The 25249-nt window shown below is 39.9% G+C and overlaps 2 protein-coding genes across 9 annotated transcripts in view; one reads left to right on the forward strand and one right to left on the reverse strand.

Annotated features, from left to right (window-relative positions):
* On the reverse strand, positions 1 to 25183 carry PHF10 (PHD finger protein 10). Of its 8 annotated transcripts, XM_054280539.1 has the most exons (14): positions 25100 to 25183; positions 22456 to 22602; positions 21473 to 21631; positions 20067 to 20153; positions 15408 to 15514; positions 14714 to 14844; positions 13826 to 13909; positions 12275 to 12408; positions 12014 to 12163; positions 10789 to 10898; positions 9204 to 9357; positions 1801 to 1909; positions 1350 to 1538; positions 1 to 86 (listed from the first exon to the last, which is right to left on the reverse strand). In XM_054280539.1, the coding sequence occupies exons 1-14, from the start codon at positions 25100 to 25102 to the stop codon at positions 1 to 3; spliced, it is 1650 nt and encodes a 549-aa protein (XP_054136514.1). In that variant the 5' UTR covers positions 25103 to 25183. The 8 variants fall into 8 exon arrangements, with proteins under 8 accessions (XP_054136514.1, XP_054136515.1, XP_054136521.1 ...); XM_054280540.1 differs by lacking the exon at positions 21473 to 21631; XM_054280543.1 differs by lacking the exon at positions 1 to 86 and having other exon boundaries at positions 1449 to 1570.
* Positions 16749 to 25249, forward strand: part of ERMARD (ER membrane associated RNA degradation) — a 24359-nt gene continuing 15858 nt past the window's right edge. Inside the window, exon 1 of the mRNA XM_054280549.1 lies at positions 16749 to 17975. Within this exon, the coding sequence (XP_054136524.1) occupies positions 17670 to 17975 (306 nt within the window). The 5' untranslated portion in view covers positions 16749 to 17669. The remainder of the gene's footprint in view (positions 17976 to 25249) is intronic.

Consider the following 25249-nt stretch of genomic DNA (forward strand, 5'->3'; position numbering starts at 1 on the left):
CTAGCCCTCCTTGCTGTTTTTCCCCCTTCTTCCTCCTCTTCTGGGTACAGGAGGGTCTTTCTGACAACAATCACAAATCCAGCGACCTAAGAAAAGAAAGTTATCAATTATTGGGAAACTAAGTTTGTTGTTCTCTTACCTATTTAGGCAGCCCTTCACCATTCTGTTAGATGCTTATCTATTTGCAGTATTTCCTTTAATGCAAACAACAAATGCTTTTAAAATTAAGCATCCTTTCTATAAAGCAGCATACACAATTCACATTCATTATGTGTAACCACTGGCTACACCAATCTTCATGGACCTCAAGAAGTGCCAGCACTCCAAGGAGGTGGTTATTACGTAAGAGTTTTACAAACAGTGCTTGAGTTTGCCCGTCATATTTTCAGGTGAATGACTACAGTTCAAGGTTGTGAAGTTACCCAGAGCAGAAATCAATGGCAGCTGGGGAAGCATTTAACTTTTTATTACAACAGCTGGAATCAATGGCTGCTTTGGTAATTTTGTAGTTTTGTAGACATATAATCTATTTTGATTATATTCTTAGGTCAGCCTCAAAGTGAAATCAGCCACAGAACCTGTACAGTTGTGACAGCTAGGTCCAGTGCTTCCCAAAATGGGGCAGTACAGTGTGTTTTAAGTACTGTCCAGGGAATACTGTCACTGCCACTGAATACGTATTCATGAACTTACCATGGATGTGGAACTACATGTAAAGCAACGGTACCACCTGTTATTTTCTTTCTACTGCCCTGAGCTGGCCACAAGATATGAGTGACTTGGCAATTTAAAGCTGCTGGCTTGCCTGCCTACCTATGGAGGTACTTCTGTTGCAGTTTTGATGTTTAAGAATAAAAAAGGAAATGAAAGGGTTTAAAGAGATATTTACAAATACTAAATTGAGACAACTATTTCATTTAGAAGCTAAAACAGCACAATTAATGTGAAAGCTATACTCTAGCAATATGCAGCAATACAGTTTCTTTTACAGGTTTCTTCAGTGAAAAGAGGCAATTATTGTCAGTATTCTGTGGAAATGGAGAAAACATAGTTCTGAGCGAGCCTGTTTGGGTTATGCTGTAAAAGCCAATTATATTTCCTGCACAGAAAATGTGACGTTTAACTGTGCACAACCAAATATACAGAAATAAAGCTTAGTAAAAAAATTGGGTCCTATAGTGTGAATGTTTTCCTATACTGTTTGTTTCTTCCTCTTATTCTTCACACTTGTTTTAAACTATTATTTCGAAAGAATATGTATTAATTCATTAGTTCAAGTATTAATTCTGAGAATGAGCCCAGGACTTAAGAGGAAGAGGGAAGGAAACAAGTAACTCTTGCTTTATTACCTGAAGGGATAGCATCAAGCCCCACACAAAAAGTGTGATAACCACGGTCACATACATCACAGAACATCATTTCTTCTTCATGGTGAGGCTGCCCACATATAATGCAGGTTTTACACTCCATACATTGCCAAGGGTAAGTCTTAATCATAGCAACAAGCTCCGGGGTCATATCAAGGCAAGAAGGGTGGCCTAGATTAAAACCAGCATTATTATTTTTATGCCTGAAATGAAATTTAAAATTAGTTAGACTGTTTGCTTTTACCAAACATGAAGCTTAGCTCACCTCCTGGTGAGATCCCACAGTGTGAGCACAGAGAACATGAAAGAGAGATGGGGTCGTAACAAAGAACAGAAAAGGCAACTGAACTCCTGCTACATATGGAGTACACTAAATATGTCCACAAACAGATCTGGATCCTTAGGAATTGACTTAGTGGATGTAGATACTCACCACTGTTGTCACACTGGGAGCAATGTATAAGAGCTTCAGGTTTTCCTTTCTTGTTGGACTCCTTACCCTTCAGACAAATTCCACATATAGCATTTGGAATGACCTTTGGCTGGAAGGGTAGAAGAGGGCTATAAATTCATTCCAGAAGAATTTACAGATTCAACAGGAAATGTCATCTCCTTAACTATTAAAATCTATAAACTATCTGTCAGGATGTGTGAACCCTGAAACACGTGACAATCACTGACAAGCAGCAGCACTGAAAAAAATCATAGATTAAACTACATACAATTTTCCATTTGTTATACATAGTGAGTTTTATGTCAATCCAGTTGGATCAAAAGCAAGTACTTGGCTCTTCCCATTAATTCATCACCTAACATTCTCCTTATGGTAAACTAAATGTGACATAGCGTGAAAAATTTCAGGAAGATTCTTCCAATATAGAATACTCTTTATGAACTTCTGTGTGGATTTTCTCTATATGAAGGAAATATATAGGGGTTTTTCTGCATTACATTTGTCCCTACATATAGAAAATTAATTATAAAAATAATAAACTTGATTTTTTTCCTATCTTCAGTTTCAAATTATATGGTTAGCTATGCTGCACAGGGCTGTATTCCTTTTATCATTCCTTCTTGTATCCAGTCATAATCATTTAAGAAACAAAAGTCTTGCATTTGACTAGAGATTTTAACATTTATAATTTTTCTAAGTTATCATCTAGAGTGTGTCTGGATCCATGAGATCCATTTAAAGGGCAAGAAAAATAGTAGGCTGTTAACATGTGAAATATACATCTGCCTAGGTATTCTGTACATCAACTCCGTAGATACAACAAGAGTGTCATCCTGATAAGGCCTTGGGAAGAATTAAAGCATTCTGAATTTCAGAAACACGGCAGTAGTTACAGTGTTGAGCTTTGACTGCTGCACACTGAACTCAGTGAGAAATGTAGTCTACAATTAATGTAGACTCACTGATGTTAAACTGACTAGCACCAGTTTTTAAAAACAATGTTGCTGCAAAGACCCCAACTAGTAGAGGGAGCTAAAGGCTCTAAACAGCTGTCAATAAGAAGAATCCCAGTCAAGTACCAACCACTCGTGGGGAGAAGAATGAGGTTTAATTTTAAAACAAATTTAAAAAGTGAAAACACAAAATAAATAAATAAATAAAATTACAAAGATCTTTTGCAATACAACTTATCTTTAAGTGTGTTTATTTCCCCAGCCAGTTTTTGACAGCACCTAGCAAGGTAATTAGTATCTTGACTCATTTCTAAAATCAGGATGCATTGCTTTAAGTTCTCTGAAGTTTTCAATGTGCTTTTCATGTCAAACCATGGCTACAGCCTGCATCAAATTGTTCGGTCTAAGGAGTTTTACTCAAGAAAGCAAAATACCCCAACAAATGTTTATAGGTAACTTCCTTCAAAAGATGACAGAGGCATTCATAGACTTTTTTTTGCTTATTTATTTTAAAAAAGCAAAGTCAACCTGTTTTATACATAAATATAATAATAAACAGTAAAAGAAGTCTAACACACAAACATCTCTACAAAATAATAAATATAATGGAAGGAAAACCACGCATTAACTCTTTTACTGTTAACTATACTACATGTCCTACATGTATACCTTTATACCCTGCTCCTCCCAACAAAAGTGGCACATGCTTAAACCTTGTCAGCGTGGCAGCATCTACCCTTCCATTGTTTAGGCTATTTTTAAATTATATTGTAATATAAGAAACCAAGCCTTTCCGGAATAGCAAGCAAACTTTTCTAATCAGACTTCTGGCTTGTTACAGATTTGTATTTTACTGCCTTTAATATACATCAGCACACTTCCCAATACTCCAGCCAAAGCGAGCTGCTTTTTGGACACATCCAAGTCTTACAGGTGTGTGCAGTTCACATTCTGATACACATAACTCTCTAGGCAGACACTGCTACAGATGCATTTATTAACAATGCTTCCATCTAGACTTAGTTCACTAACCTGTATTCATTAGAAACTGTGCATATTAAAGGGGGGTGAGAATCACAGCCTTTTAAGAATGAAGTTCCAACAGTATGGAAGTATTTTTACAAAAACAACAACAACGAAAATTTTAAAAACTCAAGACTATTCACATTTTAATCCAGTTCCATTCTATCACCATAAATGGCTTTTAGAAATGCTATTAAAAAATGTGTCAATTCCAAAGGAGAAGTCACAATATCCCATCTCATTAGGAGTAAATTTTCCTTTCGATATCCCCATCTTACTGGGATAAGATATGAGAGAAAATGAATGCAGGGTCAAAATGACAACTGTGATGTGTAGGTTTTCACTTCCATGCTGCTGTGCTGCAGGTCTCAAAGCAGCTTTTCAACTACACCATTTTTATTTTACGTCCTATTCTGAATGCAAAGCATTACATTTTCATATACAGTGACCCAAAACAGAAGTGTTGCAAAATAAAGATACTCAATACATTTCAGTTTTATGTGCAAAAAAATCTTTTGTACTTTTAACAGTACCCTGCGTGTGCAATTGTAGCAGTCAGTCCTGCAGCAATAGACTCACTACTTGGAACATGACAAAATGTAAAACACATGCTAATCGTTCTTTGTTAAAGAACTGACAATAAAAAAGACTCCATATAAAATACAGTATTTCTTTTACTTGAAAATAACTCAGTGGAAATGTATGGAATCCTGTAATACTCATAACGTGGCTATACATATATACGCTGATGCCATAGCAATTATCCCTCAATTTTAACTACAAGTAACCAAAAGATTAGTGTCCTACAAAAATAGTCCAATATTAGAGAACAATACAGAACAAAAGTATTATAAAGATTTCACAGGAAAAACATTTTGAGTCAGTTAAGCCTTCGGCTCAAAGTGCCTTAACATGCAGGCACATATGGTAGGTATATTGTTATCTGATGTTTTCATAGACTCACAAACAAGAATCATTCTGTCTTGCCCATTAAAACAGCTCATGTAATTTGTCTTATTGCAGTATTTCAAACGTTCCCACAAATAAGAAAGCCAATCCTCTCACCCTCCTAACACATCATCACCACCCCTGACTTAACCACAGCCAGACGGTTGATGCAGGCAATGTATGCTGACATTGTAAAGATGAGGCACTGTAACTAAGACCTTGTTACTGTGATACTGACAGAATCACAGTAAGTGCGTGCTGTGGGAATCCATTCTCAAAATGCAGTGCTCTATACTAATACCACTCTTGTACAATTTTAAGTTCAAATCAAAGCTCTGCTCCACCAGTCCTCTCACTATGCACTCATAAGGCCATTAAATAAATTCAACTAATCAAACACTTGGGCATCTTGCAGCTAAGTGAAGCTTCTGTAAACTAGTGGCACACAATTTCTAATGTCAAGTTAAACAAAGCTAAAGAAAAATTTCAGCCTTCATCTTTGGATTTCATGGGAATACTGAAATGCATTCTATGTCTACAACTTCTTACAAAGTTACATATAAAAAAATATATATATGTGGTAACCACATTCTAAATCTACACAGTTCACGCATTTCTTAATAAGTTCCTGAAAACAGAAAAAGCAACTGGAGCTTGCTGTCTGTAATGAACCTGTACAGATACTGTATGTAGAGGAAATTTATCAAAGCTGTCCAATTGTTGCTGGAAATTAGCTTCTTATTGTAAGTTATAGTTTATTTACTATTAACTTGGTAAACACAGATAGTAAATATTTATAAACACAAAATGCAAGCCATCAACAGCTCACTTTTGCTGAGACAGATTCTCAGTATGTACAAACTTGTCACTGACAAAAATGTTCCCTGTCCCTTAACTATCAATAAGTAATCCTCACTGGTAAACACTCAACCCTATCTTAACTTAGTGTTTTCCCTCCTTATGGATCTATTCCTGCTCCCACTTAAGTCAATAGAAAATTCTCATTCCTCTCAGTGGAACAGGACTAGACAATTACCTGCTTTAAATGTGTTACATTTTATTCAGATCCTCTCTCAGTATGCAGAATAGTAACATATAAACAATGCATGTCAATTCCCACTTCTGAAAAGTATTTTTATCATAATTCTTGAAATTATTATATAGAAACACTGAAGACTGGGGTCTTAGGTTCGGCAATCACTGCGTGATAGCTGCAATGTCTTAACATCCTCACCAAGTTTCTAGTTTAGATAGAAGCATATTGCCCACAAATGTTACTACATAGTATGAACTACTAAAAAAAGCTATTTTCCAAATACTATTACAGGGGTTACATAGTGTGGCCTATACAGCTGCAATAAGCTTTTTGCCTTCCATCCTATACATCATAATATTGCAGGATAAAAGGCTGTATTTAAAATTAATGTTGTAACAATATGCTCAGCCATACCACTGCACTTTATAGGACTGATCTCTTGGTATGCTGCCATACAAAATAGGAAAAAAAGTAATGGATAGTGAGTGCTAGCTTCAAACTGGCACACATTTCTGACTGCTATGTTAAAGCAGACAGAAAGATGTTGAGTTCCAATGATAAATCCACAATGGATTTTTCTAGCATTATTGCTATGAATCTAAGAAGTAAACCCAATAGGAGGCCACTGTACAGTTAGGGTAAAGAAAAGCCCCACACAAAATATAAGCAAAAAGGAAATAAGGAAGCAAACAGATGGAGCACACAACAGGAGAACAGCTAGTGAAGTACAGCAAGCAGAAGTTCCACATTATTAAAAAAACCAAATACTTCAGGAAGAAGCTGGTGAGTAAAATTCAGTCAGGGGCTTTTTTCTTCAACCTTGTACCCAGGAACTGATTTGGGTAATACAGAACGTTTGGAACCATCTTTTCTTGGAGTAGCACTTTTGTCTCTTGTTTTTTGTCTTCCCTGAAAAGAATCCTCCTGGTTGTCTGTGGCGCAATCACCTTCAGATACATTGCCAGACGAATTGTCCTATAATAAAAATACCATAGCTATATATTTTTTTTTTGGATAGACAGACAAGTCTTTCCTATGCCCCTTAGAGTCAACTAAGGTAAGAGAAGGATATGTCATTCCTTCTGCATAAGCATGGGGTTTATCACAATCTAGAACACCTTTGTTCACAACATTTATCATCTGTTTTTTTCTGGTTTTAGAGACTGCATCAGCAGTCATGTTTTTGCAGTTGGTCTTGGTACCAGTGTGGGGAGCACAACAGCATAATTCTCTGAAGTGTTTTCATTAGAAATCAGCAATAAATCAACTAAATGCAATATGCTGTTTACAACACGTAAAGGGCCAGCAAAAAGTTAAAAGTGCCCCTGTTATGTATTTAAAGCATACAAGGACTGCCATGAATTAAACACGTGAAGGTTTTTTTCTGCCATCCTCACCTACTGTTTTCACCAGGAGCAATCTAAGTATTTAATTTGGACTGCAGCAGAAGAATGCCATCAATGGCAAAACACACTTCCATATTTAATACAGAGCCAAACAACAGAATTTATTTTGCAGTAAAAGCTTCTTTTTTCTTTTTTTGAGGAATAAGGAGGCAAGAAAGAGGGGAAGAGGTTCAAAGATGGTGAGAGATCAATGTAGGCATAATTAAGAGCAGCAGCACAAGACTTTTCTCAGAAAAGTGTTAATAAAGGCTTCCAAAAAGCTCCAGAAGGAAGCAGTGTGATTACTCACATTTATCACAATAAAACCCAAGAGGCCAAATAACAATGGTGCCCTACATTAAAACACACTCTGTAAAAACAACAGTAATCAGCCTGTGCCCTAGGACCTAAAATCAAAACAGACAAAACAGACACAGAGCAAATGGTAGAGTGTAACACAAAAGCAGACTGAACTACGTGGCAACAAGAGATGGTAAGTTTCACCAGTACTTCAGGGGAAGGGTTATTTAGGTCAGACCCACTAAAACACTACAGAAGAGAAAACTGCTACCAACTCCAACAACGGAGCAGGGGGAGGTGTGAAAAAGGAGAAGTGTATTGTGGCACTCACCAGGGAGATCTGACAAATGGGAGATACTCCTTATCTGACCATGTCCCACCTCTGTTTTTTTTTCTGTCCTATATGCCCCCCTCAATGACTAACTATCCAAGAACCCCTGCTCCCACAGCCAAAACCACTTCACAGGAATCTGATTATCAATCTTCCACACTTCTCTACACTATTCAAACTCAGGGACATTTTTCCTTCTGCATTCTGTCACAAAAAAAATTTCTGAGCCTCTGTGAAAAATCAAAAGGATAGCCTGCTTGGTCCAGTTACTTTTCTTTACCATTAGTGAGAATGGAATTAAATGGAAAAGGAATCTGGGGAAAAAATGGTTAAAGACCAAATGACCAACTGTAAAAAAGCTGGAGTATGATTAAACTGAAAACTCCAGTTGACATTCAGCATGCTATGTTTCTATGATTTCGTCTCAAAAAAATGCAAGCAGAAAGAGTGTATTAAATACCTCTCTCTCTTTTTGTTAACCTACAAGCTGACCTCTTCCTTTCTTCAATTATAAGTTTCTTACAAAATTCAAAGAAGAGAAATATTTACATGACAAAATTTAGAGTTGTACATATCCACCATCAAACATGTTCATCAATCATGCTAGAAATTGCTAAATGCACTGTGAAATTCCACTGCTGTTAAAAGTAGGGTTAAACTTCTGGAAAGAGATTGTCCCCAACATACAAACTGCACCAATACACCAATGGTTCAGGTGTACTCAGCTGATTTGAATCTCAGCTGGGCTCTTGAGCATTTAAAGCTCTATCAAGATAGGTATGTGAAAGTTTCCCTTAAGTTTCAGCTAGCAGTTAATTTTGCATTTGCATAAGTGTAGAGAACATAAATATCTTTTAAAAGATGTATTGTAAGGTAATAAAAACACAATGCTTTTTACCTTCTTTTTAAATTGGAATTAAGTTACTGCTTCTACACTTAGTGTAGAAGTACACTTGCTGCTTCCACATCACAGAAAAAAAAGTTATGAGGTTATTAATGCCTTTGCTTTGGGGACAGATTCTGTGGGACTTCCAACAGCAAAATATACAACAAAATATACCTGAACTATAATATTCATTCTCCTCAGAAATGCCAGCAACTTCCCCTTGGGAAAAAGGCTATAATGAAGAGCTGCATTGGGAAGTTTCTTCAAAATTTCTTTAAACAAAACAAACAAAAGAAAGTTTTAAAAAAGGAAGAAAAAGCCTGAAATATTTGTTCAATTTACTCTGAAAATGGACCAAAACCAAAAAGCAATGGAGAGCAATGTTATGAAATAAACAGAAGTACTAAAAAAGGTCTTCCCTTCATTTTGCAAATGTTAAAAGATTCTAAGAAACTAATTAAACTAACAAAAGTCAAGGAAAAGGATTTTTTTGTTCAAGAATACTTTCAATTTGTCTCACCGAATTGCCTTTGGTTTTCCTTTTTTCATCACCTCGCCCTTCCTCTGCATCATCTGAATCTCCATCACTGTCCAGTGTAAGCAGCTCCGGATCCAAAGGAGGTTCATAAAGGGCTGTGTTTAGCGGCAAGTAACGAAGTTCATCTGGAGAGTATCTGAAGTTAAATAAATAAAATGCATTCATTCATGTGTACTTCATGCGTAAGTATTAAGTTACACAGTATGCAGGGACTTCAATAACAGTCTCCTTTTTTTCAGGAAGCCACATGCAAACATGCAGTTCGGAAAACAAAGAAAACATACTAATTTCTCCTTCCAAATGTGATGCCATGTATACTGCTTGTCTTCTTTGTAGAGCAGATATTCATGGAACACAATTTGCAAAGTTTTACCCAATCCATGTTACTATGCCCAACAGACCATACACTATTTTATTCATGTACTGAGCCCCCTAACATGTGCACAATTCTAACCCAGGGCACACAAACATGTCCAAAGCAAAGTAAACAACAGAGCTGTACAGCTGATTTTAAAGAACAAAAAACTGCAAGAAAACAAGAAAATGTAGTTTCAGATGAATGTACAGGTGTAATCTCACTGCTTGTAGCCAGATACAGCTCAACATGCATAATCCATGCTTTTTCTTTTTAACATTAAAGACTAAGAAAAAAAGTGGAAGCCCTCTTACTGCTGAGGACAAGCACTGTAAGGAACAGGATACTATTTTGCTGCATATTATGAAAGGTCACGCCCTTCACTGAGATGGAAAAGCAGTTTCACTAGCAGCTTACAATTGCAAAATAAACATAACATGAAGTAATTTTAATTCAATTGATTTAATAAAATTGAAGTCCTTCAGGAACATCCTGTAACACACAAATTTAGGGTGGGCTGTATGAACACTGGAAGGAGCAAGGCACATGCAGACAAAGAGCTTCTCTACAGAAAACCAAGCACATACAGCATGAATACCATCTCTACTGTACAATAAGAAGACTTCAGCAAAATCTTCAAATCTGTATAGATTTGTTCAACAGTAGCACACTGCTAGTAAAATCTTAAATTTATGTCAACAACACGTAAGTCAAGTAACACATTTTTCATGAAATGTAAAGTTTGCAATGTCTTTCTCTCTCACTTAAAAATCCAACATCAAACTTAAACCACAAGACCAAACTTTTTAAAAAGAGTTTCTAAAAATTCAAAATGGAACAGCAAGACTCGTGATCAGAAACCAGCATAACAACACTGACACAAAAACATTAATTTTAGCACATGCAGAGGCAGATGATAAATAAACAGGAGGGTGGCAGGAGTGAAATCAATGTCCCTTTTTACCATGGTAAATACCTGAGCAGGCTAAATCTCAGGCACTGCAATACATCAGCAGAGACAGTGCTCTTGCAGTCAGTGCTGTTTTCTTAACAACAGCTGTCACACTATGCATCTTTGAAGACTATCAAGTGTCTAAAACTAAAATTAATTTGAAACCTTAATGCAAAGACAGTGAAATGTTTTCCACCTGCTAGATGGAGACAAAAGAGATCAGTGCAACAGAATTGGCAGCTGGAATGCTTTTAAAATACCTTTTGTAGTACTCCTGGAACTGGCCGGGTATGAGAGCCACTGGATAAGGACTAACCTTTGTTCTCTCTGTAGGCAAGACTTTGTATTTTCCTTGAGGCACCTGGATAATCTGCATTGTTTAATATAAAACAATGACATTTTTGTTTCACATACAAACAGCTGAGCCTTCCTCACCAAATACTCCTCCAAGCATTATTTTAACTTGCCAGTTTTACTGAATTGAAACGACTACCTGAGTTCTCCCACGAGAAATTCAATGCATTAAAATTCTAAGAGATCCCAAAACAGTATCATGGATTAAATCCAATCCCTAAGTATCTAGTGGATTGAACAAAGATTAGGTAAGACCCCTTTAAACAGTATACTATGAAAAATAATATTGAAATTAAAATCTAGCAATTGAAACAGTAAACATTAACCTTTGTGACTAGCATCTTTAGCAAGAATTATCACTGTTGTTACATATTGTTTTAGAGTAGAAAGAATGTGCCATCTAATTCTGAAACCAGACTACTATAAAAAAAATCCATTAATATATAAATACATAATACAATGGAAAGGAGAAGCTTACACAATGAACCTTCCTTCTCTTAGAACGAAATAGAAGTAATTATCCACTATCTTGTCTCTTAACATGGTCAATACCAAAAAAATGAAAACTTTCCATAATTGTCTGCCATGTAACAATTTGCAGAGAAAACTTCTGCTTTACTGCCTCTATAGAAGAAGAACAGCACTGCTTCAAAATGTCAGATAATTTTTTTAATCAAGCACAGAGGCATGTAACATATACAATACAAAAATAATAAAACAAATAACAAAAAACAAGGGCATAATATTGACAAGCACACTTTTACATGTAAAAGAGTTTTCTTTTTTACTTCAGGTATTGTCAAGCAAAATTTTGGAGGTATTCAAAAGAAGAATTAGTCATTTATAAGAATAAACAACGGTCTTAGTTTTATGCTAAGATTATCAGAATAAAGACATGATAACAAAGTAACACTGAGATTTTTAGAGCTTTCTGAGACAAGTATTTTCAAGTTTAAAAAGTCTGCAGGTTAAATATATTTAGATTATTACTTTTAGCAGTATTACCCATTAATCACCCCCCCAAAAATAGCTACAATGGTAACAAAACCAACTATTTTCTCTTCATTCTCTTCATTAAAACAAGCAAGGAGCTGCTTCCTCCCAATTGGTAAGAAATTTACATCTACCTACATGTGTCTGTAAATCAAAATAGGCTCTTCTTTCCTCCATCCGCTCTCGGTTTAAATTGCTGTTGAATTCTGCAGCTTTCTTGGCAGCTTTTTTAATATATTCTGGAACTTTACTGGCTTCTACTTTCTGTGTGTTCTGCTGCTGCATTTGCTGGAATAAAAACAATTATATTAATTCACATACATTTCACTATCAGTTGGAGAAGAACCTTTTCTCACATTTCCATTGCAGATTTGGTTCACTTAAGTGGTAATTACTCACAGAATACTCTTTGTAATGATCTGTTATTCGCTGCCGTTCCTTCTCTTGCAGTATAACAGAATACTCAGCATGTTTGGCAGGGTATTCTTTAATCATGAGATCAATTACTTCATCGCTACGCAAAGCTGTTAGACCTAAAATAAATAAAGTAATGATGTTGCTATCTGGCAAAAGTAACTGTAGGTTATTTATATCTCACAATGACCAACTCAAAGGTTTTGAGCAGCTGAAGACAATAACCTGCTGTGCACAATGCTTTTCCTTCTCAAGCAGCAGCAAACTTGTGCCACTTAGCTTTCAAGGCTGACTGGGAGTTTGCTTGTACCGGAGGCTCGTGTCATTACTTACAGCTACAGACCCCTCTCACTGACTCAATCACCTACTTAAACTCACTGGTGAGGCAGAACCTTTGTTCTAGATGGGATCTCATGTACTGTTAGTTTCAGTTCCCAGTGCTGCTGAAGTTTCATTACCCTGCAGAACCTTTACTGAAATTAAGAGGTTTACATAAAGTCTCTATACAAATCAGGGAAGAATTGCTAGGAGAGCAATTCAGAGCAGCAAACTGCACATAGACTCCTGACTCCCAATTAAAGCATTTCACGCTCAGAAGTCAGAATGCCTCAGTTTGCAGCTACAATGCAGATCTCCTCCCCTGAAGGTTCCAACACAACTAATCTCCAGACATGGAAAATAACATGGAATGATTTATGTCATTACCACTAATTATAACTATAATTTTAAAAACAGGGGTAGTTAGCACACATTTCTATTAGATAGGTGAGGCAGAACATAACATTTTACCTCTATATATAAAAATTAGACACAGTTCTCTTATGCATAGCTAAGTTAAAAAATAGCTCAGAGGTGAGAAATAAAGGTGGTATACTAAAGATTGTTAGCATATAAAATGACATTACATTTTCACAGACCTTTGATACACAGAAAAAAACCCCATGGCACCATAATTTAAACTCTACATGTCCAAATGACATATATCAGAAGAGTAAGAAAAAAGCCCTTTCAATAAAAGCCTCAGAAATTAGATCAATCCATTTCAAGTATATTCAATTGCCTTAAAATACACTCTTCTAATTTCTAACATAGAAGCTGAACCATTTAAGATACACTGATGCCCGTAAGCCTCCAATGCAATGCAGCAAAATAAGACTAACGTATATATGAAGACACTCTGTACCTATATATGCAATGTATACCACCATGCATGTATGTATATACAAAGTATATGTATGAGACCACACTACTATGGTGGTCTCTTTTCTAAGAGAAAAAGACTCTAAAAGTTAAGTTAGAATATAGAAAAATCCCCTCTAAGTAATTAGAATAGTTCCAAAATATATTTGCTAATAATGAATCTGGAATTCTGATACAACATGGTCAATTTACTAAGCCAAAAATAAACCAGTTTTAATTTCAAAATTTATGTTTCCAGTTGAGAGGGATGCATTCTTCTCTACCAAACTGAACCCCTTTTTCAGAGTGCCATACTTTTTATACTGTAATAAGAAGTCTAACAATTTGTTTTCTTACCTAGTGTGCATTGAGTCTCTGTGATAACATTTAGTTCTCTGAGGTAGAGTTTCTCCTTGTGAGATAAATCTCGCCTTTCTAAATCTCAAAAAAAAAAACAAAAAAAAAGAAATAAAAATGGGTGCAGTAACTGAAACTCCCCCATAAACACTGTCAAAGTACTTCAACAATTTTGCTTCCAGGCAGCTAGAGCCTGTATTACACTGCTATTTCAAGAAACATGACAACTTCATAAATTCATTTTAAATTTAACACACAATGTAGGGACATGATAAATTTTCTTGACTTATAGTAGGTCAAGACCCTCTCTACAGTTATGACTTACATAAAAACTAAAGAAACCTGATGTATAAGTTCAGATACAGAAAATTTTACCAAGCACTGAAAGTGCAGTATTTTTTCTTCTACCATAACTTTTAAAACTAAATTCCCCAACAAAGAGCCAGATTTGACAATTCTAGATAACGGAGGCTCAAATACTAGAACCTCCACAAACATATTTTTAAATATTTTTCCATAGTGTAGGAATGTTGCCACAATTCAGGAAACAGAATGCAGAGATCCAGTTATAGTAAGAAATCATCAACAAATCATTAAAAATGAAATTGACACTAGTTTTCAAACAGTACTTGTTGATCTAAGCCTCAAATCAGACTCGTTTGCAAATTTTCAGTGTCAATACCACAAAATTTTATATTACTTTGAAAACCAGTGGATACATTACATTTCCAGTAATGAAAATATGAAGTACAAGTATAATTAATCCAGGTCTACTTTTCCTGGGTCTTTTTTTAACCATTAGCTCATCCCATAACCAAAGAAGCAGAGACTACATCCAAACTGTTTAAGAATTCAAATTTTTATAAGAACGACTTTAAAAATAAATACCTGGATATTTTCTTTTAAAGGAAGTCACACCCAAATATTCACTGACTTGTTCCTGAAGCATATAGTATTCTCCTGTTTCATCAGGTGGCCATTTGTATTCTATCAAATTTTCAGCAGGAAAATAACTGTACCTAAACATAAGAACAATGTTACAACAAATCACAACAATCCTTAACAATACTACTTACCTCTCTAGAAATTCCGTAATTCCCATTTATATGCCAATGAACAGTAACTACAAAGTTGGACAAGCACTTTAAAACACTGCATCCTGTTAACCCATTTCGAAAGTCACTTTGTTGTACCCAACTTCACATATATTTCTCTAAATCTCCATTTATCAGCATGCTAAGGGACAGAATCTGAAGAAACTGATATCCATTATAATGGAGAGGATACCAGGAAAAGCAACTACTACAGAATCAAAATTCATTCAAGTATGCAATGTCTTAAAAACATGTAAACTGTGCTTCTGATTGTAAATCAGATGCAACACTTTTTGTGGCACTCTAAAACAAAATGCCTCAAAATATGCTGGGAGGAACAGATATCTAGCTATTTATAGGACATCACCTCAATTTGTAAAGATGTATGAAGAATACACAAGTAATGACTAAAGAGCTAATACTCAAGCATGCTGAACAATAAAGTCAGACCTACAATAAAAAGTGGGAATTGTAAAAAGCAGTATTACCCAAGGTCTTGACTGGAAGTTTCACAGCTTCGTGAACTGTCCCCTGAGCCCATACGCCGCCTTTTGGATGGCTGGCTGCCATCATTGGAATTTTCTTCTGTGTCATCCTGAGATGAAAATAAATATTAAAAAAATTAAGACTACTCCAAAGATAATGTAAAACACCAAAAACATTGCAAGGCAATCCACAATTTAAATATACTTGAACTGGTAAGCCATTCTATGACAGTCTTAAACAACTCACAGGACAAACAAGACTCTACATAACAAATTATTCTTTGTTATAAACTATCTGCATGACACGAGGTAGCCCGATAGGAGAACTGGGTGGCTTCTCACCTGTGGCATAGGTAGAGTTCTGAATAGACAGAGCTGTAGCTCTGACCACCAAGTTCATATTTCCTGATGTAAACTACCTCTGGCACTTGACCAGACTAGCACTCCACACCAAAAGCAAGTGCAAAACAAAAACCCCAACTCCATGCTGAGAGCTGATGCTTACAAAATCAGGGAAAATGTTAGTGAAAGCAACACAGGACTTTACAGGTATACAGTTAAAATAAAAGGAACGGTATACAGTTTACAAAAAATATCATTGCAAGCAAGTAGCAAAGACTTGAGATGAAAAAATGTACAGAAGAAAAAACCCAACTTGGTATTACAACAGACACAGAAGAGAACAAGGCTCTTACAGGGGAACATTCAGACAGGTGTCACAATTCAGATCTCATGTGATCGATATAACAAAAGGGAATGAATAAGAATGAAGAGGAGGAAAAAAAGACCCAAGCAAGACAAAGAGTTCTGTGCAATCTAGAAGACAGTGACTCAGTTCATGTTGTGTTTTTCACTGCTCTGTTGTCCCATAATGCTGTGCAACTCCCACCTGCATCATCAGCAATCTCAAAGCATTTAGTGACCAACCCTGTCTGATCATAACTGAGATAAAGACAGCTGAAATCTTCAGGTGAATTGCCTACTGTGACCAGGAGTTGAGTCAAGAATAAAACAGTTACTTAAGTAATTGAATTTCTAAAATGGAGCAGAGTGACAGAATCAATTTCCTAACTTCTGTGAAAAGTTTAAGCAAGAGGAATTAACCTGTCAGAAATAAATGGATCAAGCCCAACTATACTTATTTATTTAGAAATGATAACACTGATAATTAGGTCTGCCTTTGCTAATGTCTTTCACTCTAGTATGTTTTACTTAACATATGACTTGGAATATCAATTTATAAATATTCCAGCAAAAAAAAGAATACATTACTTTTACTAAGTAACATTTCACAATGCTACAATCAAGACAGGCCATAGACAAAAAGCATTAGTCTCCTGGATTTTTGGCTTATTTCTTATTTTCTGCAACTTTTTACAAATATTCTTCTTCCTCTTTAAGGAGCAAAACCATCTTTCACAGTTATAAAAACTGAAAAGCAAATTTTAATGGAACTGTGTTTTCTTAGTGCAGCCATCATTAAAAAAGCCGTATGCAGCATCTCCACTCACATTAGCAGTAATGCCATTTCTTACTGTTGCTGAGAATACCCTGTGTGAACTCAGACGAATGAAGCAGCAGCCCCCAATCAAACCAACAATGCATTAGAATATTTTGTGACACAGCCGTCTTATCAGCTGTTCACTTCTACTTCCCACAAGAATATTAATGCACTCCAAATCTTTTTAACTGCTAGACAAAAACCTCAAAAGGGCCAAAGCAACCCGCTGTATACCAAAACTTCCAAGAGAATTCAAAACGTCATTAAAAGACAGATCTCAACCTGAGAGTTTGGTGGAAGTGCCTGATAATCAGTTTCTCATTTCGCTCACTAATTTTTCATTGATTATACCCGGTACTGTTACAAAGTAAGAGTGTCCATAACATAGAGACATCAGTTCTCTCCATTTCCATACTTGCTTCCTTATTTGCTTAAAATTTCACGAAATTCAATAAGACAAGTTGAGTTTGTTGCAGACGACTTAGTACATGAAGTGAAAACATCTGCAATCTAAAGGCACAATGCAGCTCAACCACCTTCACTGTTGAAAAACAGAAAAAACCAGATAGCTCCGTGGCTCTCTTTACATGAAAAATCAAGCACTGTCCAAAAAAGCCCCTTTATCCCTGAAAACGCATGTTTCTGTAAAAAGCTTGTTAGTCCTTACGAAGCATGGTGACGTTACAAACTTCTGGTACGTCTGTCACTGCAAGATCGATATAACGCTGCTTTAATAAGCGATAGAGAAGCTTAAACAGCTCGAGATGTGTTTAAAAGGGCGACTACCGATCCGCGTCGGGAGTCTTTGGCGCCACAAGTGCCCGCGGTGCCCGGGATGCGCGGGAGCGGCCGGCAGGGCCAAGGCGGAACTGCCGCGGCCAGACCCAAACTTTCCCGGCTGCGGCGCTGCCGCGGCGAGCACTCAGCTGCCGCGCCGCCACCGGCAACACGCCGAGGGACTTTCGGGAAGGAGGACGGCCCCGGGCACCCGGCCCCAGACCCGCGCTCAAAGTTCGGCCCGGGGCGCGGGAGGCCGCCCGCCGCCGCCCGGCTCCCCCAGCGGGCGTGAGGTGAGCCCGGGGCGGGCGGGTCGGGTGAGAGGCGCGGGTCGAGGCGCCCAGCGCGGGGGCCGCGCGAGGCCTCCCGCCGAGGCGGCTGTTGCGCCGCAGCTCCGCGGCCGCCGCCACCCGCTCTCACCTTGAGGGACTGCGCGCCGGGCGTGGCCGGGTCGCTGTCGCAGAGGCGCGGGGACAGCACGGCCGCCATGGCCGCCGCCGGCTGGGCCAACAGGAGCGACGCCGCCGCCGCCGCGCGACCGGGCCTCGCGCCGCGCCCGCCGGCCCCGCCCCCCCGCGCCCTGCGGGGAGCGGCAGCGGCCCCTACCGGCCAGCGCGCGCACGGGCGCGGCGGCTCCTGCTCCGCCCCCCTCCGGGCAGCCCGCGGCGACCCCGGCCCGCGCCGCCGGACCGGCACCCGCACCGACCCGGCGCCGCCCCGCGGGACCGGCGCGGGGGATCCGTCGCCGCCGGTGCTGCCGCCGCCGCCGCGCCCTTCTCCTCCTCCTGCCGCCATCGCTCGGGCGGCCGCGCGGCCCGGCCGCGAGCGCGGAGCCGAGCCGCCGCGGTAGCGCTTGGGCAGCAGCGCGGGACGGAGGGGCAGCATCTCCCCGGCGGGGTGGTCAGCGCCGAGCGCGGGAGCCGGCACCCAGCAGGGCCGGGCTGCTCCGCTCCGCCGGCAGGCTCCCGTCTCCGGGAACGTCAGCCGGGGACGAGCTACGTTTGTGAACCATCAGCCCCCGCAGGAGGGGGGTTCGGGGGGCGGGGGGCGCACTCGGAGGAGCCGCTACGAGCGCGCTCGCCCCTGCGACGGAGGGAGGGCGCGTGCGGCCGCTCCCCGCCGCTGCGCGGTCGCGCCGAGCCCGCTGCGCGCCGCGGTCGCGCCGCCTCCCGGTGCCGGTACCGGTCCCGCCGGTACGGGCGGGCGGAGCTGAGGCGCAGCCCTCCCTGCCCGCCGCGGGAACGACCCTCGTCCCGGGGACCGGGGCGGCGCGCGCGCCCGCCCGCACGCAGGCGGGCTCCGTGGGCGCGCACGGCCCCGCGCCGGCGAACAAAGCGCACGGCCGCGCCCCAGCCACGGCGCCGCCCCCGGCCGGGGGCTCCGCCGGCCTCGCGTGTGCGCCCACCCGCGGCCCGGGCTGCTCACCGACCCTCGAGGTTTGCCCGGCCGCGGCTGCAAAGGCGCTCAGACCCAAGCCGGCCACGAGGCGTTGGGAAGCACCCCTGCCCCGTCCTCGTTTGTTTTCAACTCCAACAATAGAACGGACGTGGCAAAGGCACCAGCGCTAAATTTCCACGCACGGCCGATCCAAAAGCTGATGTCTACACACCTCACAGATCTGCGAGTCTCATTTAAAAAAATACAATCGGTGCTGCCCTTGCCAGTTATCCACCAATTCTCAATAGCCTTGAGATTGATCCCATCATCCTCCTGCCACTGCCACCAGAAGCCCCCAGACCAAAGTGACCTAACTCGCTCAGTTCAGTATTTGTCCACCAACCAGACCCGAGGCAATACTTAACCAAAGGTTACGACCCGGGGAACCTAATAACTGAACTTACACTTCATTCAAGGCAAACGGCTGGAAACGTGCACAAGTTTCTAGGACTGCAAAACACAGCTTCCCTCCCAGCCAAGTTTCTAGGCACACCAGCATTTTACCATAGATACCAACTATGAAAACAAAAAATGAACACTGCTTTTCTTACAAAAAGCATGCTTTTAAGAAAACTGATACCTGCAACTGCATATAAGCATTGGTGAACAGTCCTAGACACTCAAGAGACAAGCAACATTCAGAATTTTGCAATGTTTGGCCTCTCACCAGCTGCTCCCACTTCCACAGCAGAGCATTACAACAGATGAAGCCCATATGTACTCAACCATAAACATTTCCAAAGCAGTTTTGTTTGGTTTTTTTTTTTAAACAGAGCAAAAACGAGCAAAATTATCTCCACTATACGTCAGTTTCAATGTGCCAACACCAACAGGACAAATATGAATACTGAAATAATGATATTTTGAAAATTTTCAAATATACCATGTATTGTGATGCACAAATGCAGCTGACTTTCAGAGTTTTAGTCATAATAACAAGCCATTACCAAAGCCAGTGCAATAAATGTATCAGTTTCACATTTAGCTGAAACCCAAGTGTCTCTTTGAGCATCCCAGAGGCATCTGCTGGCAACCTAAAGGGATAAAAGAGAAAAAGTTACAAGTGAACCTATATATCCAGCATTATCTAAATGCTAATTAATCGTATTAGGAGAGTTACAACTATTAACAACAATGCAAAAGTTTAATAAAATTAACAATTCCTATTCAACGTTAAATACATGTTCTTGCTTCACAGTGAAGCTCCCACACAGACAGATCCAAAAGCTCAGCACCAAACCCCCAATTCTCTCTTGTGTTCACTTGTTACAATTTAACATACAGTAAGAGCACCCCTTCAAAAGCAACTGAATGTCAGTGTGAATAGACATCAGTTTTGCGAACATTTACAACCAAGAAATCACATCCCCCACTCTTCCACCTCCAGCTTACTACAGCCTACTTGTAAATTTATTGGGCTCTCAGCCTTTTTGGTAAAATTGTTTTCAAAACTAAACTGTATGAATTGATGGCTGGAATAAACATATTCCTTGGGAGAAAGAAGTTAACTTGGGCCACTTCACTAATCTGTTTGCATCTACAGCTTCTCAGTCAAAGCACCTCCTAAGAGGCAGCATACTGTGGGATGGCACCAGAAAAGCAGGTAGATGCAAAAACTGGATTTGGTACTGAAGGTGAACCCTTCAAATGTTTTATGTAACTCACTAAACACAGGTTGGTTTCAATCAGGTTTTAAGAACTGATGATGAACACTGCAAAGCAGAAGTGTTCTTTGGCACTCTACTAGACAGATAAAAGCATTCTGAATGCCAATGGGAGCTCCAAGGTAGTTGGAATACTAAATTTATATACCAACACAGCACAATCTAGAATCCTTTTATTTTAGGTGTTCCAAGTTCAGATGACTGATGTTAATTTGAAGTCCCAGGAGCATGTCTGGTGGCACCTGGAGTTACCATCCACCCTGCAGTTCCCTGCCACCCTTCTGTTCCATGACACCTCACACTACAACTGCATAGCATCTCGCGTGGAATGCAAGAATCCAAATGGAGATCCAAGTACACCGGACAAAGAAAAACAAAATTCGCTGAACTCATGGAATTGTACTGGCACAGCAGGCAGCAGAAACAAGTGGGTGACAGGTATGTGCAGCTGGGGCTGTTTACCACTTACTGAACACATGAAGACAGCAACCCTCAGAGAATTAGGCAGAATCACAGCAGCACCTTGAATTGTCACCTGGGATACTACTAACCATAAAGAATGTAAAAGCTTCAGGACCACCTGAAACAAGTTAAGCTGCTGAAATTGAAAGAACATCTAGGAGATAACACACAGTTTTAAAAGTTGTTTTTAATTTTCAAAAGGTGTAAGAAATAATATGTTTGCTTACAATCATTGCCTGATTTGCCTTTTCCACAATTAGCACTGATACCACATACTTATAACGGTCATAGTTCAATTCCTTCACAGCATTTAATATTTCTTCTGAGATTGAGGCACACAAGAAGGCACTAGAAGCTCCATCGTATGTGGCATATCGTAGTTTATTCTATCAAAAACAATTTTGAAAGATCTTAGTTTTCATCCTAGTAGTCTTTTGCAAAAAACACCCTTTACAGTCATTATCATTACAAGAACATGAGAAGAACTAGTGAGTTGAATAGTCAGTACAGATGATGGTCTCAAACAGCAAAGGATGCACTACTTTTACTCTGAAATGTTTTATCTGTTTTTTTAAAGGTGACACACATGCCCAACCAATCTCCATTTAACAGTCAGGAGAGTACTCTTCATTATTTGGGCTCAGTTCACTGGAAAACAGTGCTACAAATATCTGTTCCAAATACCCAAGATATGTCCTCCAGACAGCAGAATTAAAAAGATCCAGATATAACTGTTCAAAATACCACTAATACCTGTGGATTATCTCAACAAATTGTTTTCTTTTATATTTGCTCAATTTGTGTATGTACCAATCTGACTATCAAGGATACCAAGTAATTTTATGCAGGTCCTGTGATATTAGCAGAATTAACAGAAATCCACAAATTTGATGTCATGATCCTTTGCTAACTGGACATTTTGTAGATTATGGTACTTTGAACTGTGCTGTAGCTCAATTTGATTTTAAAAAATGCAAAAGTTTATGAAGCTTCAGCTCCACCTAAACAGCACACACTCAGCAGTGACCTCACAGAGGCCCTTCTGCACTTCGCAAAACAGAATACATTCACATTACATCCATGTGCCAAAACTCAAAAGAGGGCAGAAATTTATGTGTGTTTAAGTTTATGCAATATTCACTGTTCTGTAAATACTTCTGCAAGACAAGCTGCTCTTGCAATGAGACAAGTAATTTAAATAATACTCTACCGTCAGTATCGCTTGAGCTTTGTCTTGTAATAAGTCATCCTGAACCTTAGTGCGTGGCTCCAGTCTGTACGTGTTACGGCTTTTTGACTTTGCCTTTCCTTCTGTTGGAGCCGAGCCTGAAGCATCCTGTGGTTTTTTAACTTTTGACTGTACAAAATAATAAGAAAAAAGCCGCATCACATGTCAATATTTTAAAGATTCTAAATAATACTTAATGGTGTACAGATAAGAGAAAAAAAATCCCCAACAATTAGTCTAGGAATATGTTAAAAACTACAGAAAGCTAGAAGCTGGTTATCATCTTCTGGCTGTTTTAACTACTGCTTTGCCTGAAACAGGAGAAGTGGTTGACTTTGACTCAATTTTAAATTCTTTTCCAGCAAAACCCAACTGAACTTTGCATTTAAACTCATCCATCAGATACAGCATATTACCACCCTGAATCCGCTCCCTTTTCCTAGGAGAAATACACAGATATAAATGTACCCATCCAAGACTGTTAGCCACAAGTTCAAGTTTCTCATTCGAATAGCCTACACAATACCCAAAATACAGACTTGGTTCATTTACTACTTCATTTTGCTTGTCCTTATTCCTTGTTACTAAAATAGTAGCTTATGTAATGATGATTTAACTTGCTCATTAAAAAAAAAAAAGAAGGAAAAAGTAAGCTCCAGTGTGCAAAGCTTTGTAATTTTGCTTGGAACTGAAAACAAGATCTCTGAAGATCACGTTTTCTCCTCATCCAGCTATGTACTCTATATCTTCAAGACACATAACAAAACCTGTCCCTCTATGAATGCAAGAAGTAAGTCTGATGTTGCAAAAAAATGTCACCTGCTGTCCACCACGGTGGCTTAAAACAGAACAGTAAAATAGTAACAGAGACAGAAAAGCACAAGGAACAATGAGATCGTAACAAATGCCACAGGCAATGGTCTTCCATACCAGCTACTTCCTAACAAACAACTTCCAAGTTTCACTGACTTTTCAGTCTCAGCTCTACTTCCTGACTACTGCTAGAACCCAACATGGAGAGAAAATCATCAGTTCCTTACCAGGAGAGCAGAAAAGAACTCAAAGGTGAAATAACATCACAATGCAAGGCTTATGCTAAGAAGTACTGAAAAAAAGTCACTTATGGATAATATAAAAGTGTAATGAGAATTATTTTAGAAGATGCACTACTCAAGGGCTCAGAACTCTTTCCATCTGAGGAGTTTTAAGAATCAGGGAAGAAATGCAGTTTCTTCTCTGTGAAATTGCTTGCACATGCATTCTGTCAACAACTGTGGACATTACCTAAAAGTATCCTCTAGTTCCTTAAAAGCAGTGATGTTGGCAGCCTTAGTGCAAATTGCCCGCTGGTGTTTGTTGAACTCTGAATAGCATTTACTCTAAAAACACAAGGACCAAACACACTTGCACTTAGCCTGTGGAAACTCATTATCTACTAACTGCAATCTCAGATCTCAAAAGACTAAAAAACAAATGACTAAAGCCCTGACATGCTCATCACACATCACCTAACAGAAGAAAAACCACCTCAAGTCTTGCAGCTGAGGTCTTCAAATGGGCATCCCCATCCATGTGAGCAACAATGAACTTGTGAAAAAGGGTGCAGTCCAAACAGTGATTCTTTGCTGACATGGTTCAGCTTGAGGCATATTACTTTCAACCTCTATCACCAATGCTGGAAGAAAATTCATGTCTATAGCACACAACTTCTAACAATGGTGATATTTAAAAGTTTACCTGCTATTATTAGTGACAGAAGCTTTCATAATCACTTGCAAAAAGTCATTGCATTTACTAGTGAGGCAACCAAAAACCTTGATTTCTCTACAGACATGGCTAGTAAATAAACCTTCTTCTGTATATCACTGTATAAAATACACAATAAACCCCGAAGTTTTAGTACAATGGGGTAATTATGTTTCTGTAAAATATTTGCACCCTCTGAATAAAACGCTCAGAAGTTCAAGAACTGACTGCATTTGAACACTTGACCAAAAAAAGCCTGTTCTTAGGCTACTCAACTTGAGTACATTGGCTTAACTTTGGACATACAGAAGGAAGATTGCTAATAGGAAAAAAAAAAAGCTTTTGCTATTTACATGAAATTCTGTTTGTTAGTAAGTCCATTTTAACAATCAATAGGTTTTAGTTGTTAAAACAAACAGGAAAGAGTTCTTGTTTATTCCTTCAGAAGAAGGTATGGGTTCTAGGTCAGAGCAGCACCCCGAGTTGGACAGAGTGCCCCACCAAAGGCAGGACGCCCCTTCTCGTTACCAGCACAGCAGCTCGGGCTCGCAGCGCCTGAGGCAGCACGCCAGCCGCAGGGCATGAGCCAACATCACACCTGACCGAGCAGAAAGAGCGGAGCTATCCCAAACCGGGCACGAACCGAGAGGGAACACCGTTCCTCACACCAATGTTCACAAGATCACACGCGCCTTTCATCCCACCTTCTCTCCGCCCCATCCTTCCCTCCCGAGTGAAGCGCCGCAGGCCCGGACCGGCACCCCCGCCTCAGTCGGGCACCACACCCCCCCGCGCCGGGGCCGCTGTCCCCGCTCCCGGCGGGGCCCCAGCCCGGCCAGCTCAGCCCTCGGAGCCGCCCCTGGCCCTGGCGGCCGCTCACCATGTCTTTATCCTGGCGCTTTTTCCCTGCGTCCTCGGCTGCGGCGGCGGCGGTCCCGCTGGGCGGCGTGCGGCGGCCCGGGCCCTGCCCGCGAGCCGGCCGTGACGCGGCGCGCGCGGGCAGCGGTAACGGAGCCGGCGGCGGCCATGG

Source organism: Melozone crissalis, unplaced genomic scaffold (assembly GCF_028551555.1).
Source record: "Melozone crissalis strain CALT ecotype California unplaced genomic scaffold, PUWL_Pcris_2 ptg000027l_1, whole genome shotgun sequence".
In the NCBI taxonomy this organism is placed as follows: domain Eukaryota; kingdom Metazoa; phylum Chordata; class Aves; order Passeriformes; family Passerellidae; genus Melozone; species Melozone crissalis.